General features: G+C 30.2%; 2 protein-coding genes across 4 annotated transcripts in view; one reads left to right on the top strand and one right to left on the bottom strand.

The window, feature by feature from the left end:
• LOC124362429 (transmembrane ascorbate-dependent reductase CYB561-like) overlaps window positions 1-18,033 on the top strand; it is a 36,523-nt gene that overhangs the window by 17,072 nt on the left and 1,418 nt on the right. For 2 of the 3 annotated variants that reach the window (XM_046816920.1, XM_046816919.1), the window contains exons 2-4: window positions 10,954-11,163; window positions 13,969-14,171; window positions 15,708-15,859. In XM_046816920.1, coding sequence (XP_046672876.1) covers window positions 10,954-11,163; window positions 13,969-14,171; window positions 15,708-15,859 — 565 coding nt within the window. The remainder of the gene's footprint in view (window positions 1-10,953; window positions 11,164-13,968; window positions 14,172-15,707; window positions 15,860-18,033) is intronic. The other variant, XM_046816921.1, reaches the window with a different exon arrangement.
• On the bottom strand, window positions 12,387-15,838 carry LOC124362430. The gene is made up of 2 exons (XM_046816923.1): window positions 15,702-15,838; window positions 12,387-13,319 (listed from the first exon to the last, which is right to left on the bottom strand). The coding sequence occupies exon 2, from the start codon at window positions 12,904-12,906 to the stop codon at window positions 12,568-12,570; it is 339 nt and encodes a 112-aa protein (XP_046672879.1). The 5' UTR covers window positions 12,907-13,319; window positions 15,702-15,838; the 3' UTR covers window positions 12,387-12,567.

Below are 18,033 nucleotides of genomic sequence, written 5' to 3' on the forward strand. Positions count from 1 at the left end.
ATTTTAAAACCATAATTACAGTACGGTATTTGGAGTTAGCAAGTTCAGAAAATCTACTTGCTTTGGAAATAGCTTTTGTCAGCATATAAAATTATGTCTTCATCAACTACACAACCTTGGCCTTTCTCTGCAAAGGTCATTAATGTGTATTATAAATAATAAAGGGTCTAAAATGTAACCCTGAGGAAGTGAATTTATATGTTTTTAATTTTAATACCAAGGAATCCTTCAAGATGCCATCCTATGCCTTAAATACAGTAAGTATGAATTTATCTATTGCAATTAAATTTAAAAAAATTATAATATTTCAGCTTAGCAAAAATAGTGATGTGCTAAACAGAAACAAATGCCTGAAGTAGATGGAAATAGTGGAATGTTACCACTTTTTAATGTAATACGTTATCTTAACATAATTAGAAAAATTAATAAATATATTAGTGGAAACTAGTCTGATGTGCTCTATTTGCTCTTACATAACTCCAATATATTTTGATACTCTGACTATGCCCACATTATAAATTTCTTCTAAAACTGATTCCATAAAATTAGAAAAATATTTTTTACTAACGATAGTTTAAGTTTTGGAATCACCAAATGAAATATTAACCAGATATTATTTATTGACTTATTTTATTTCTGGTGCCGTATGAAATTGTTTTAATAATCACCACTTCTGGTTATACATTACTTGTTATACTTTTCTTAAAGTAAAGTGAAATGTATAAATAATATTATTATTTATATACAATTTTGAAAATTGATTTCAAGCCAAATCTTTATTTTCGTTAGATTTGGCTATCAAAACATTTTGCTACTGGTAATTTTTGTAAGTTAATAGAACTAATTATCTTTTAATTTATTCAGAATATTGCCTCCGTTAACTTTTTAACATCTTAAAAAGAAGTAAGTTAACCCTGCTACGTCCATTAGAAATTTACTGCTTCAGAATTAAGACTGCTTTATAAGCTCTTGAATTACCCTTGATCATTCAGCACTGTGAGAATAAAATGCACCCTAATTGATGCTTAAATAATTCTTTGTTATAAACTTTAATATTTATAATGGGAGGTTATGTAACAGTTTTGTTCTCACATGATCAGGAAACTTCTTACACGGAGTTGGGTGTTTCTCCGTTTTTATCTAATTGACTAAACTTTATATTTGTGTAAACTTAATTGTTATCATAAGTTATTTGAAAATGAATATATTTTTTTAAACAACAGGAATAACATTGTTAGTCTAACATTAATATGAGGATATATATGTAATCGTCAGGTAACATGAGGAAGATAAAGTTACAATTTCAGGATGTTTTTTGTATCTAAGTTTTTCAGTAATCCTAATTGCTTTCTTTAGGATTACAAATAATCATTGGAAATAGGATTATCTTACTTTCTAAATTGTTTGTGAATTACAAGCTATCACACTATTACTACACATTTTGTAACTTTAATACTAGTATGGACATTTACAAGTGTACATTTTAGAGTCTTGGGTAGTAAAAGTTTGCTAAATTTTGTATTTAAATGTTCTAGAAAAATACTTTTTTCTGACATCATTCAAATGATGAGCCCTGCTCAATTTTAATGTCTATGAATATTAATGATCAACATCAATTAAATCATTATGAAACACCACAGATGACATGTGCATATTAACATTTTGATAAAAACTGAAAACTTATGATTTTTGAATCAAAACATAAATGTGAAAACTGGAGTATTTGGTTGTGTAATTTTCTGATTTAGTTTCTATTGACACATTAACACCAGTGGGGCTAGGCCTGAAATCAGACAAAGGGTTATTGAACATCTCTGAGGTAACACAAATATCTGTGCAAAATCACATTCAGTTAGTTGTTTCTGAAAATTATTAACTAGTGAGTGATTAAATCTGTTAATTTGTGGTATGGTATCATTTAAAATTAATCTTTTCTGAACAAACTTCATGTAACTTAATATAAAAACATTAAAAGGGATTATATTCTTTTAAAATTTAAATTCACCTGTTTGGCACACTGAAATGAGTATTTAGGCAGCTTTAAATTTACTGTTGTGACTATAATTTAATAGTTCCACTGCAATAAAAAGAAAATATTAAGTTTAGAAAAGTGTTCATAATGTTGACAGAGGTACAGCAAGAACTTAAAAATTAGTAGTTCTATATTCAAATAGTTCTTCCAGCTCAGTCGGAATAACAGGGTAGATTTTGTGACAATTCATATATTAATAATTTATTTCTTATGGGATTTACATGTAATCAATATATAAAAAACCATTTGATATAAACAACCATTTTAGTTACAAAATTACTTTAGAAATATTGTAAGCAATCCAACTCATTTCTTATTTTTCCTTTAGGTTCATAGACATGGACAGAAATTGTTTATTCCTGATCAAATACATACATGATGCATCATTACATAGTCAATATATATATATATATATATATATTTTTTTTTTTTTTTTTTTTAAACATAATAGACAACAGTCAACCCTATCAATCTAATCTTCAATTCTAATAAGACAGAAATTCCTGTAAAACTTTTCATTCAACCAGGAAAGCTCTAAGTTTTTCTTTAAAGCTCCTAAGTTATTATTTCACTTTTTTTATTTCTGCCCAAGATTATTATGAAAAAGTGGTGCTGTGAATGTATGTCACGTTCAGAGAGTATTATTCGTGCCTTGTTGGATATCTGTGACATTCACTAACTGATGGAAGATCCTTCAAGTTATTAATGGTCTACATTATTACCCTGTATATGAAAAATTGGGGCAAGGTAAGGATATTGACCCCCCCCCCCCCAAAAAAAGGTTTGGTATTGAGAAAGCGAAAAACCCCTCTGCGTGAATGTAATGGAGGTAGCCCTTTAATGAATCGGAAAGCCTTTTTTTGTACCAAAAACACTTTACAGACATGTTGAGGCTCTCCCCATACCTCAATCTGTTGTGTCATGACTGAGGAAAATCAAGAATTGCTTGAAACAAGTTACAAGTTGAAAACGTTACTTTTGTCTCCCCTCTTAAAAATAGGAACCACCTATGTCAGATTTGTAAATATCTGACAAAATTGAAGTGTTAAACAAACAAATAAATAGATCAATAATTGCTGAGTATATTTTTTTAAGGAGAAAGCTGGAAATGTCATCATTGCTAGTGGACATTCTTGTTTTAAAAGAAAGAATCGCTTATTCTATTTCATAAGAAGAAACAGGAGGAAAAACAAAGAACCGATTGTCAGCACAGTTTTTTTTTTCAATAATAAAATAGATAATTAATTATAAAACTGAGAGAATAATATTTATTTATAGTAACTCACTTTATAAACCAACAACTACATAATTTCTCAAAAAGGAATAATTTCAACAAATCAAATTACAGTTGATACAATAATATCAGTACTGTTGAATTTGATAACCTTGAATGTTAGATGACGGGTTGGAATGTGAAGAAATTATCTCCGAAGAAGTACATGGGAAATGGTTATTAAAAAAATTTACGACTCTAGATGGTGACTGAACTGTTTTGTTGCTCCTTGGTCTTATAAGGTCAGAAATAACGAAAATAGTTTTGATTCACAAGTCTCCCTGCGCAACACTTATCAGATTCCCAGATAGTCTTCTGTGTTTTAGTCTTGTTACCTAGCTAAAGTGAAATCATTGAACACTTCTTCTTGAGTTAAAGCGTATGAAAAAGTGTTTGCCTTTCTCTTAAAAGCACTTTTAAGGTTGGATCCTTAGAATCTCAGCCAAAATACCCTAATCAAAATTCAGTTTGGACGGCTGTCATATTGGAATGAAATGGTGCTCCAACCTGCTGGCCACTGGACAAGGCTGAGACATTTTTAGCATCAATTTTTATACCGTTTGAACTTTGTATAAGTGTTTATTTTGTCAGTTCTTTGTGGTCAAAAACTTCTTATGGGGTATACATGTAAAGTAATTGATATCTTGAAAACCATTCAAGATTAAAGCAAAATTGTTTACTACAAGAAGTTTAGGAAATGGTAAAAGCATTCCAGAACTAATTTTTTTTCTCTTAAGTTCATGAATAAATAAGTTGTGAATCAACAAAAACTTAAACAGCTCCCATATTTAAACGAAACTGTGTACCGAGCTGACCAATGAATTTAGCTGAGATATTTATAAGACAAGTTTCAACTTTTTGGGGTTTATTTTTTGGAACAGTTCTCACATCCACAAGATGCGTTTAATATATATCATAAACTTTGAAATGTGGGTGGCTTTAGGCTCTGGAGAGTATGTTCAGTGAAGTTATGTAGAAACTTTCCCTAAGTGCTTGTATACAAAATTGCCTATGATCTGAAAGAGGCAGTTTTAGAGAGGAGTAAAACAAAATTAAATCTACTAATTATAAGAGTTCAGTTCTGGAAGATCTACAACCTAAGATTATACAAAAGCAAACAATAAATGAATGTTCAAATTTGTATGGACACAGTTGAAAAACTCCTCAAATCATTAAGTAAAAACTTAAATTATGATTTATGGACTTGATGAGAAGTCTATAAATTGATTAGGACATCTTTATCACAGAACAACATATAGAATTCTCACTGGAAGTCTGTTTACAGCATAATTTGATCGTCAGACTTAGTAACACTGCTGACAGGACCTATCACAACTTTAATTAATTCTGTTGACTGCAGTTAGACATTTATGTTTGGATTGTCTGCTTTTTAGTGTTGAATGAAGTTGATTGTGTTGAATAGTTTATGTTCACTTGTGAAAGAATGGAACTTGGCAGTGGAAGCTGTATTGTCAATCAGCAGCCTACCTAAATAGCCTAGTCCGATATTCCTGTAGTTTATATTCCATGTAAAACCATATAGTTCCTCTGTTGCCATTAGTTCATTCAACACTTTATTCATCTGTTACAATATTACAACCCTGCTTCGTTCATATTCACCTTAAAATAACAGCATCTCAAGTTGACAACTGATAACAATAAAGTTAAGAACAATAGATTGTTTTCTGAGATTGTATTCTGATATCGACTTCCAGAATTTGAGATGTTGACGGAATATACTCGTCAACCTTGGTAGTGAAGTGTCTGTCTACGTGATGTCTGCCGTACTTGTAAAAATTATTATCTACTACAGTTTTACACTACAAACATTCTTTATCTAACCTTGAATGTTGAGTGTGATTGGAACTTTTCTTTCAATATTTCCTTATTTGTATCTTATTTTTTTATTTGAACAATTATACCTTTTAATAAGAACATTAAAACTCCTATAAAATATAATAGAACTTTTTATTAGAAACTTAACTATATCATTGTGGAACGGTGGTATTGTTCTGACCTTAGAACATCTGAAATAATAATAACATGCATCCACTGCAGTTGTTAAACTATACCTCTCTCGGTAAATTTTATATTTTTAATACCTTTACTGTGATATGAGACATTGTACCAACTATAGAAAAGCTGGAATAGTACTAAGGTTGCTCTTAAAGTTTTGAGATATATGAGGAACTTTTGAGCTAACTTACCAAATGTTAGGTGTGATTACAATAATGTCCTATAGCGTCAATGTGTCAGATATTCCACTGATTGAAAGCACCCAGCTACTCAACTTTTGGAATGTAATCAAAATATTTATGAACCTCATCATCAATTTTGGCTTTCGAAGTAAAGTGATGATCACCACGCAAATGTTTCTTCAGATTGAAGAATAACCAGAAATCGCACATAGCAAATGGGGTAAATAAGAAGGGTGTCCAACATTTTGATGAGTTTTCGGCCAAAAACCCTGAAGTTTTTACAGCAGTGTGAGAAGAGGCAATGTCATGATGAAAAATTACACTCTTAATGTTGAAATCCTGAAGAACTTCTGGTAAGCATTGATCAGTATACCACCTTGCTGTGACAGTCCATTGTCCATCCAGCATAATAGCCCTTTCCTGAAGAAAAAGCATACATTACTTACTTCACGAATTGTAGTTTCATGACCATTGTGGGGGATGCCTTGTCTTCAAACACCCATAGGCAACTCTTCTAGTATTAGAACACCATAAAATGGTATATACATCTTATCACCAGTGAAAAGTTTGGAAATAATCCGATGACCATCATTATTAAACCGTTAGAAATTCTGCTGGCTGATTCTTATACACTCAGCTTTTTGCTCAACTGTCAAATCGTAAGTACCAATCAAGAAACAACTTTTTTTAACTTTGTATATATTGTATAGTAGCACATGGTATTATTTATATATATTGTGTGCTTCAGAACTTAAAATTAGACAGTGTTTTCTTTCGCTACCTTTATGTCATACTGTGTTTATGTGTTAATAGTCCAAATAACAAATTTTAAAAATATATGTATACGTGCAATCCCGTTTATTTGAAATGGAGCAGTTAATTTTTTAAATTTTAATTAGGCCTATGTAATTTATTTAGATCTATTCCATACCCCTAGTGTAGTGCTCTTCAATCAGATTCATCCCCTCCCCCCACAAAACTAAGTACTAGTTACACCATTGGTTTTATCTACTGAACAAAATAAAAAAAACTATTAGCAGTTTCTTCAACTTTTATAACTTGTCTAAAGATGCTAAATCCATATAAAATCACAATAACATGATTTATCCTTTCAATTTTATTCTTCTTACCAATTTGAATTTATTGTTATGGTATACAAAGCAAATAGCATAATCATTCTCAATAAAAATGCTAATAATCTTCTTTCCTAAATATTAATAAATAGCAATTTTTCAATTCTAAGTTAAATTTTTAGATTTTGCTGTTGAGAAAGACCTGCCTTAGATTGAACATGACATTCAGGTTTTAAAAGGTTATCTTCTGGCATGTATGTGTTATGACAAAATTATAAATTTTGTGTAAACTGTAAACTTTATTTCTATAAGGCTTTGCGGAGGCGGAAAGCTAATTTGCATTGTTTAAGCACACTCCTGGGTTTTTATTGAAATCAATAGAATAATTTCCCTTATGAAAGAATTTAATTGTCGGCCATGCTAGTTTTGTTGATGATGGAAATAGGAGGGTATCTAAACGGTTAAAAATATGAACAATAATTTTCTTCTCAGATAATATTTTTTTTATACACAGAATAGCTTTATACACTTAAGACAAATCCTCAGACACATAAATAAATGTTACATCAGCGTCAGCAATCATTACAGAACCTTAAAGAGGCATATTTCAGTCTTGTAATCTAGTAGTCAGACTATTATTAATAAATAATTAAATTAATAGAATTAAAGTAAACCAATTCCGGCTGAACATGCACCTTTTCGTACCATTTGGAACAAGTTGCTTTATTTTGTTACTGGTTATGTGTTTTGGAGTATTTTAAGTATGCTAAGGAGTATCATATATTCAAGCCAATGATCATTAAAAGATTACAAAATAGCACTATTTTGAAAGTGACAATATAGACTTTTATAAAAAGCATCATCAATATAATTAAATGTTGTAATTTTAACACATACAAGAAGTTATACAAACTAAAGTAAATTTAAAATATAACTTAAAAATAATTATGTAACTAATAGTTAATAATCTATTTAAATGGTTCGATCAATAGACAATAGAAACTGTAACTCTGTAAGAATTGTTTTAATAGTTCCATAGTGTTGATCTAATTATTTTTAGTGTCATTTTAGTGAAATTTTGTAATTACAATGGCACTATTGAAATACATGAGGAATATTCTCATTATGATGCCTATATTTGTATTGTACTGTGTAAGATTATTTGACAGTTATAAAATTATTGTTTGACAGCTAAAACTTTAATTTCATAAGAAGAAAACTGAATTTATTTGTTTTTGTGTAGCTTTGCAGAACAAATATCCAAGAAGTACTGTTTAATAAATATTTAAAATAATTTTTAATAACATTTTTGAAATTAAAGATGTATTTAGGTATCTCTAAGTTTACAGAATGTGTATGAAAAATTAACACTTTTATAAACTTTGAATATAGTATTAGATGTTTCTGACTACTATTGTTTGTCAATGAGCACAGTTTAATGGCATTATTTCATCAAGCTCTTTTCTATTATCGTTGTGTTTGACCAAAACACTGATTTCACAAAACATTAGAAATGTTCTAATACCTTGGGTAAAAGATCAAACAAATGATATTTTATCTTATCTTTCTCAGATAAATGAACTAATTGAATTTAACAATTTTGATATCTGGATGGAATTTAAAAAGATTGATTCTCCTCTGTGATTATACAGTAACAACTTCAGTAAGTAATTATTATTTATTTATTTAATTGTAATGATGAGGAGTAGCTATTTTAGAAAGGTCATTAAAACGTTCACAACAACGTGTACCCCAACAGGTACATACCAGGCTTTCGTAAAGCACATCATGCACTCATTCGTCCAATGTAAATGTTACTAGGCATTTCCTTATTGGGTTTTTATTGCCTGTCTTGGTAGTTTTTAAATTTGATCTGCGCTTAAACAAATACCCTCAGATTATCCTGCTCGGATTCATGATTGTTTAATTTTTAAGGTAAATTAACTTTTTAGATACTTCTTGGGGTACACAGAGAAAAATTATAAAAAAAACATTGAAATAATTGATTCATAACAAATTTTGAAGCCTAGATACTTTACTCGTTATTCTTAGACGTCTAACATAAAAAAAACTATTACAGTTTTTGCCATTATTATTGAAACATTTGATGGCGTATAAAAAAGTCTGTATATAAGCTGTTATCATGATAATGTTAACTTTAAATAATATTCATGACACTATCTGTGAATAACCAGGATAATAAACTGTAGTGAGTGCCTGAACTGTTGTTACAATGATGTTGGAGGTTGGGGGAGTGTTTATTCTATAAGACCATCCAGCGGAGAGGGGAATTAACAAAAAATTCTAATTTTTAGATTTTAGTGCCAAAATTATATTTTGGAATCATCATCAGTCAGATCTTTCTTCTTTATTTGAAAATTTTCAAACTAAAGTTATCCAATTAACTGACCTAAGGTTTTTATCATATTTTATGAACATGTTAATTAAAATCTACTGCTGTTTAAAAATTGTACCAACAGAACATAGGAAATAGATATATTTTACAACTGCACACGATTCTCAAGCATATTGCCTTGGATTGAGTTGTAATTGTTGTAAATACAAAGATCTACAATTTTCTACCTGTATATATTTAAATTTTCATATAAAAGTAGTTTAAGATTTTTACCAGTAAATTGTTCATTATACTTGGTTCTGGAGAAAATTAAAAATTGATAACTTTATATTTTCTCTTTGGTGGAAAGATACAGTAAAATATTCATACTCAACTTAGTAAACGTCTATCTCTGTGATTAACCACTTAGGCATTTTACATTATTTATTTTTTATGACAACTTCCAAAACATGCACTTATTTTGACATCACACAAAACTTGCCCAGTTCCCTAAAAATTTAGCTTTTACATATTATAAAAATCTCAGTTATAACTACACCATTATGTTAATGAATTATTATGTAAATGATTCTATGTTTATTGATTAATTTACAATGTAATAAAAGTGTGAAAAGGCTTTAATTTGCAATGAGAGAATACAACAATATAGTCGCCTAAAGACTATTTAAGTTTTATGTAGGAATTCATAAGTTTTAGTTGAGTGATGAGATTTTTAGGGTTTGGTATTTCATGCTGGTGATCAGCAAATATTGGATGAGAGTATACTAATGTGTGCAAGTGAAAGTACTCAAATTAAAAGTCTAATTTTAGGTAGTTATTCAAGCAATTAACTGATAAATAGTGATAAAAGTAAGATCTAATTTTAAACTGTGTTTTCAAAATAGGAACTAAGTTTAGAGTTTATCAACTGGAAATCTGGATTAAAGTTTTTGAAGATTAACATATAGTTAGTATAATTAACTGAAATGATTGTTTAGTTAGTTATAGCCAAATTACAATTTTAAAAAGTTCCAAGTAAAATATAGATAACTATACTATTCTGCACTGGTCTTCAGTCAAAAGTTACAGTGTCAAAATGGAAATGTAATACAGTAAAAGTTCACCTCACCAAATCTTGAGCAATTTCATTTTAATTCCAACGGTACTTGTTTCAACGAAATCCATCAGTGTATATGCAAACAGTACCACTTTAAAGGTATGCTTGCACAAGCCGAGAGCAATAAACATTTTGTCTTTTCGTAGGCATCAGCTGTTAGAAAACTAAGTTAGAAAGATGTTACAAGTTACTAACTATTTTTCAATTTTTATAACAATTCCAATGGTATTTATTTCAACAAAATTCATCAACGCGTAAACAAGCACGACCACTGAAAGATATGCTTGCTCAAGCCGGGAGCACCAAACATGTTACAGTTCACAGGTATCAGTGTTCGTTGCTCCTATATAATTTTATATATACATATCTTTATTTTGACAATTTATTTGTTGTTTTAGATAATATAATTTTATATATTATAGAAGTATTATTGTCAACAATTTACTCATCCTAGAAGATCTTAAAGATATTAGAAATGTAGCCTCAAAAAGTGTTTGTTATAATATACAATAATAAACCTTTTAACACTTTTTATATATTTTGTTATTGTACAATGTACATTTCGAATTCAATGAATTCGTCTTCAGGTACTGAAAGGTTAAGGTAAATGAAGTAAATAAAAAATTGAAAGAAAATTTTCATATGTGTTTAATTATCTTAAATATGTTAGTTGGTAATATGTTTAATTGCAGACAGTATTTAATAAGTACCAATTATAGTATTAAACAAGTCTGGACACTCAGTGTTAACCTATACACTAATCTGGTAACCTTATAGATTATACAAGTAGTATGTAATCAATTTGGAAACTGTACTGAAGTGCAACATTCTTATACAACTACAATAATCACAAAGAAAACATTGGGGATATTCACTGATGGTTTGAAATTAAGAAGGGTTGAGAAACTAAGCCTCATTTGTATAGGTGACGTTGAGATGGCTCGTAGACATAGCTATGCCTGCTATAACATCCTATTCTGGCTGACACAAGGAGTTGGATTATTGGCTATCATACTTCTCTGCATCTGGGTGTTTGGATTCCGGAATGGCCTTGCATGGAACTCTCAACCCAAGGTCCAGTTTAACTGGCATGCTCTTTGTATGCCCATTGGACTAATATATCTATGTGCACTTGGTCAGTATATTAGTAAGAGTATAATTTAAAATACAAGGTTAATCTAATCATTCAATCACAGCATAATATGTCAGATTTATTTGTTATGTTCATTATATTTTATAATCTATTGAACCACATAATTATTATTAAATGAATAATTAATTACATTTTAAAATAATGTAATGTAATGCATAACATGTTACCTTTTTTTGGAAAGGGATGAACAGTACTATCTGTAATATCTGTTATTTCCTATCAAACTCAATCTAACTTATAAAATATGACAATGGTTTGTGACCGAGAAGAAGGTTTTGTAAATAACATTGAGTGTGGACTTTTGTAACGCAAACTAAGTGAATGAAAGAATAGGCATTATTATATATTATTTTTGTAGTTATTATTTAACTAACGCATTAATATTGTAGTTAAAAAAATATTTTGATTTTCCTACTCTTAATGTAATATAATAAATGGGTAATGGTAAAAAAACAATTAGTTTAGTTATTTCTTAAATTTTTTACAGTCAACATTATAATTTTAATGAGAATTGAATATCAGGTTACATCTAAAAAGAATCGTGTTTTGCCCTAATTTAACTCCAGTAAATAATTGTTATTTAAATTAATTATTAATTGATGCCAAATCTCAGTCTGGATGTCCATCAGTTTCCTAAAGTGACAGATGGTAACAAAATTTCTTTTGTCATTAAAACAGAAAAACTCACTTATTACTTCGTTTAGTGAAAGGCCAAGAGTGAAAATACAGTAAATAGTAATACATGTTAAGTACTACTTACCGGGTGAGACAGAACTGATTAAGAAATTTGATTGAGAAAATTCTCAGGCTGTGGGAGAGAGAGAGGGGAATAAAGCTGTTATCATTGTCTTTTATCGGTGGTTCTATATCAACATGGTTTAGACTGGAGAACATCCAAGCTTTGCAGTGCGGGCGTATTATGAAAAGAATAAATCAGTGATCACAACACAGAGAGTGGAGGTGCCTGTACGGTCTACAGACTTAAGCTTTTGTGTTTTCTTGCTTTGAGGATATCTGAACAAACATTGTGTCTTTAAACATTGCCCTTACACAGCCAGAGCTGAGAGAGCAGATTATTGGAAAGGGTAACACTATACTCCGTGATATGATGATAACTGATGAAGCTGTACAATACCTCAGAAATCGTATTCAGCAGTGTGAAATCGTATTCCTAATGGCCGCCATCTTGAGGACATTATTTTCAAACTTAGTTAACATAAAATTCAAGTCAAGTCAAGTCAAAATATCTTTATTACATTATCATCAAGATAAGTATAGTGTCACATTAATAAGACATTAAAAGATCTTAATGTTAAGGCGTCAAGAATTGCAACAGTAAAAAAAATTCATTTAAAGTATAAAAGGGCCGATCTTGTAGCCAGTTCTTCAGGTCTCTTCTAAAGAGCCGCTTTCCTTCAGCGCGTCTGGCAGGGCGTTCCACATCTTGGCACCAATAATGTAGCTTGTCTTCTTTTCAGTGGAGCTGAGTTTGTGCACAGGTAGGCAGTAGTTGTTGGCATGTCTGGTGTTGTACTGGTGGAATTGTGATCCACTTCTAGCAGATTCCGGTTCCTTGATGTGGACGTGGGTTATTGCCTCCAGGATGTACAAGTTGATCACTGTAAGAATCCTCAGTTCTTGGAAGGCTGCTCTACAGGATTCTCTGAATTGTAGATTATACAGGATTCTAATGGCCCGTTTTTGGAGGATAAGAATGCGCTGCATGTTCCCTGCTGTAGTGCTGCCCTATACTGCGATCCCATATCTGAGATGTGGTTCAAATAGAGCATGATAAGCTGTTTTTGTGGTTGTCATATCACTTACATGTTTCATTCTTCTTATAACACACAGTCCTGTACTTAATTTATTGCAGAGAGTGTCTATATGAGCCGTCCATGAGAGTTTGTCATCAAGAGTTATACCAAGGTGTTCTGTGGTTGTGACTTCTTCCAGTTCAATGGTATTTACTATTGATATCTAATGTATACTCCATTTTCATCTATCTAGCTCCTTTACTTTTTTGTAACTCCTTAAAACTGCTTAATTAGTTCTACCGCACATTGTACTGTAATGTATTATGGTAACATTTGACAACATTAGGGACAGATGTACTTTTCATATCTGGTTCCAATAGAGAGCTGAAAATATTTACAATCACGATAATAGTGCTGATCAGCTAAAATAAGTTTTATAAATAATAAAAGAATATGTTAATAAAATCCTTCTGTGTTCACGTTATCTTGATCACACTGCACTGACTGTCAGTAATACTTCATTGCACTATTCTTGAATTGGGGAAATCAAAGTTGACACAGTTTGAAGTGGTATAATAAAACTTTAGCTCCTAAATAAAGGATCCCAGGCAGCTGATTAATTAGTGTTTCAACTTTTCACCCTAGGATCCTGGGTTCCAATCCTAGTGTTAGGGTATGGCAGATTCAAAAACATAAAAAATAAATATCTGAATGTAGCCTGAAGTAACGAGATAAATGATTCCAGATCATCCAGAACATAAGTAAGTGAACTTTTAGAGGCACATGTTTGAAAAGTACTTCATATAAAGTGCTTATTTGGATTGGGTTACAGATTTATAAAAAATTAATTCAACATTGAATTGGAAATTGGTCTTCTGATACTTTACTGATTGGCAACTTTATTCAGCTTAATGTTTTCTACATGTATAATCTTTAAAATTTATTAAATAGAAATATGCTATCTCTCTAGTAATATACAATGCTTATGCTTAATAAACCCACTTAATGATTCAGTATTGTGTTCTATTTACAGAGCTGATGACGTTTAGAATTTTTAGGTATGGTAAGAAGAAGGATTTGAAACTATTACATGCAGGATACATCATACTCATAGTGATTTTGATAGTCATAGGCTACTGGGCTATCCTTGACTGTCACAATTACCAGGGCAAACCCAACTGGTATTCTCTACACAGCTGGATGGGTGTCCTGACAACAGCTCTGTACTTTACACAGGTCTGAGTAGAACTCATACTGGTAGAAGTAACTATGATAGAATTATTTGATGTAGACTTTTAGTAACTTGTAACAAAGACACAGTTTTAACTTTAAGGAAGTTTACCTCTCTTGAAGTTTAAAAGGATGTGAGGTAGAATAGTTATCACTTCTGAACAAATTAACTTTCAAACCATGTTCCAAATAATATTTACTGTAACCATTAAATACTAATCTGATATTTATGATATATTCACAATTATAACATTTTCTACTTCCATCATTACTTTTGCAACGCATGCACCTGTGTACCTCTACATTTTCAAAACTGTAATGTATGTGAAGGTAACAAAAATGAACATTAGTACACTGTAATGTAACAACGTAATGTTTATTTTGCAGACTATATTCAAAAATTCAGAGAGCAGACACCAAATTACCAAATGCTGCAATAATTTTCTGAGAAAATTCACTAAGCTCAGTGGCCAATATGTGATATCAACACCTGGTGAAAGCTCCTCAATCAAGAGCAAAATGAAAATTCTCTAGATCTTAGAAAAACATTGACTTCTATAACTTCTAAGTAATGTTCTAATGGTGTTAACCCTTAGGCCTTGTTGTCTATTCTACTATGTTACAACTCATTGACTATTATAGTGTGATTATCTTCACCCTACTTCAGGTGAAACCTTATTTGATCCACTAACTTTACGGGACTGTTTACAATTTTTAAACTCCATTAAAATTAAACAACACATGTGGACTAGCATCACCATGATTTCCAGGAGGTAAAATAAACCAAAGAAGAAATCAATTAATTAGAGAAATTATTGTAAATTAATATCTAGAATTACTTTTATATTTAAAAAAAAAACATTATTATATGCAATTATAACATAAGAATAGCAAAGTATATAAAATACTTATTCTATAAAATCTTCCTTCACTCTATCGTAATGTTATGCAATCGGTTTTAACATTTTTTGGGGAAAAAGTTTTTTGATCATTTTACAAAAAAATACTGTAATTGTGAATTTATTTTAATATATCTAAGATATATATATATATTAGATATATATATATATATATACTCATGTATTTAATTGCCTTAAGCAATTTTTATTAAAAATCGTATCACTTTCTTAAGCAAAAAGTTATTAAATATATTTAATTCCATAAAGTTATAACTCATACAAATGTTAAAAATTCACATCCTTATATTCAGTTATTTTTTATGAGAGTGTTTAGTATCAATATTGACAAATATTTTTACTTCAAATATTTTTTCCTGTATTTAATCAAATACTGGAGTTATCAAATTTTTCCTAATTTTCCTGAAATAGGTAAGAAGACTTAAGAAAATTATATGAGAGAGCTATGACTCTGAAATAAAAACAATTAATCTAACCAACAACAAAATTACATCACCTTTTGTTATAGACATATTGGGTTGGTAAATTACCAAATTTACATTAATTATACATCCAACGTTGTCCATTAAGGTTCTAATGCTTATAAAGCCAATTTATTATAATAATTGAGAATCATCACCTGTAGGGAATCTTAGGTTGTGCTTCATTCCTTTGGCCTGGAGTCCAGGTGGAGTACCGGGTCAAGTACAAACCTCTTCATGTGTTCATGGGCCTAACTACATTTATCATGGCTACCACCACTGCTCTGCTCGGGCTGTTTGAAGAAATCAAAAATATGTAAGTAAATCAGTTCAGAATTTCCCAACATAGTTGTTTGTTTTATTTACTCATTTAAAATTTGTTTTCTCTTAATTCGTTTTGTTTATTTTGTGTATCTTTATTTAATTTCTTTTCACTTAAATTGTTTTAAATAAAGATCTAAATTTAGTCCTTGATTCTTATTAATTAATTTCAATTGCTGTTTAAGGTATTGTTCTTGTTTGAAAATAAAATTATTTAAAAATCCTGTATGAAACATAAATTCCAATATAGTTAAATACATGCTATAAACTATCAGAATAATATCAAAATACATATGTGACGTGGTAAAAATAACTACACTACATGTTGAATAAGTCATAAACATACCCCATTAAAATCAACTGAAACTCAAAAATGGTTTTCTTAAACACATATATTATGTATAAAAACTTATTACCTTATGAACTGAGTTTGAACTGCCACATTTTTATTAATGGACCACGCAACATAATGAATATTTTGCCATAATAGTACATAAGACGACAGATGTTACGGCAAAAGAGTAGATATCCTGGAGTCTTAGATATGATGAATATTTTACCTAAAAATGGATTAGACAACAGACATTTCGACAAAGAACAGATATCCTTGAGTTTTAAACATGTCAATGAAGATTTTGAGGGTTATGAAAATTTTATCGACTTATATGGAACATTTTCAACAACTAGGGAAATTCATCAAAATAATACAAGGTGCTCTGATAAGAATTGAACTGGGCATCGAGAAATGTCGAGTTTTATGATTGGGCTGATATTATGAGAGGACATGGGAGGAACTCTTGCTCAAATAAATTAACTGGTACAACATGCAACTAACTTACACTGCGTTTAATCATTTGTTAAATTTAGCTATTATTGATGTTATTGGCTGTACCTGAATTCAAAAATGTACTACAAAAATGTGAATGAACTTCAAAAACCAAGCTAAAAGAAATTACTTTATGCTTCATTATCAACCAAATGAGAATGGCAATCCTGCTCTGCCAAAGAAACACTAAACTATAACTATTATGTCCCACAAGATGGACAGTTAGATTAAAATCCTTACAAGCAGTTAATTTAAAATATGAGGCTATTTTACTGATCTATTGTAAAAATCTCAGAACTGAAGGTCCAAAAGCGAGTGGCTCACTATTATTATTTTTTGAAAAATCTTGCACAGTCACTGACTTGATTTTTTGAAATAGCTGAAGTGGTTGCTAAGAGGCTGCAGATAATATCAGCATATCCTATGTCTTAGCCCAAGTTAATAGTGTAAAGTTTTGTTTAACAGCTTTGAGGAAAGATGAGAAGTATCATGAATTTTGGAGCAAAGTAAATTAACAAACAGTAGATTTAGATTTACTTCCCTTGTATGATTAAGTAATTGGTCAGTAACATTCACTGGGGCAGAACCATGTCTGAGAAAACAGTACTTTGATATTATCGAAAAATTAATGTCAGACATTAATTACTGAATTCAACATATGGTTTTAAAGTATACCAGAACATTGACATGTTTCAATGCAAAGTGAAAGGAAAAACGGAAGAAGTAAGATGTGAAGTGAATGATATACGTAACCATTTTGGACAAAGAAAACTCTTAAGCCAACTTTCTATAAATCCAGGGCTAGAAAAAGATAAGTTAGAAGTTTCCTTGACCTAACTGCAATTATTAAAAATGAACTTCAAGAGAACTAGGAGTTCTTATTTGAACTTATAAAGTACTCAAGTTACTGTTGGTCTTAGCAGCATTGTCAGCAACTGCTGAAAGAACTATTCTTGCCTTTGTCCCTTGAAGATGTGGTTTTGGTCAAGATGACTTGCAGGAGATTGAATCGTCATTTCCATCTTGTCCATACATAGAGACTTTTCCAAAAGTGTAAATGACCAGTCAAGAATTAGTCAGTAGAGTTGAAACTTGTTTTTTGGTAACTACAAAGACTGAATATTGGTTTATGCCTTTATTTGCTACAGGTAACATGTTTTTGTTATTGATTGTGGGTTTGCCTTAGTTAGCTGTAAGTTTCATTATTACTTTTTAGTATGTCTGAATTTATCAAAATGAAGTTCTTAAATTTCAAACTATGTGCAAATTTTGTGTATGATATTCACCCTTGTTCAAACTACTTAATACAGTTTTGACCAAAAAACAGTGTTTTAGAACATACC

This window comes from Homalodisca vitripennis, chromosome 5 (assembly GCF_021130785.1).
Source record: "Homalodisca vitripennis isolate AUS2020 chromosome 5, UT_GWSS_2.1, whole genome shotgun sequence".
Lineage (NCBI taxonomy): Eukaryota > Metazoa > Arthropoda > Insecta > Hemiptera > Cicadellidae > Homalodisca > Homalodisca vitripennis.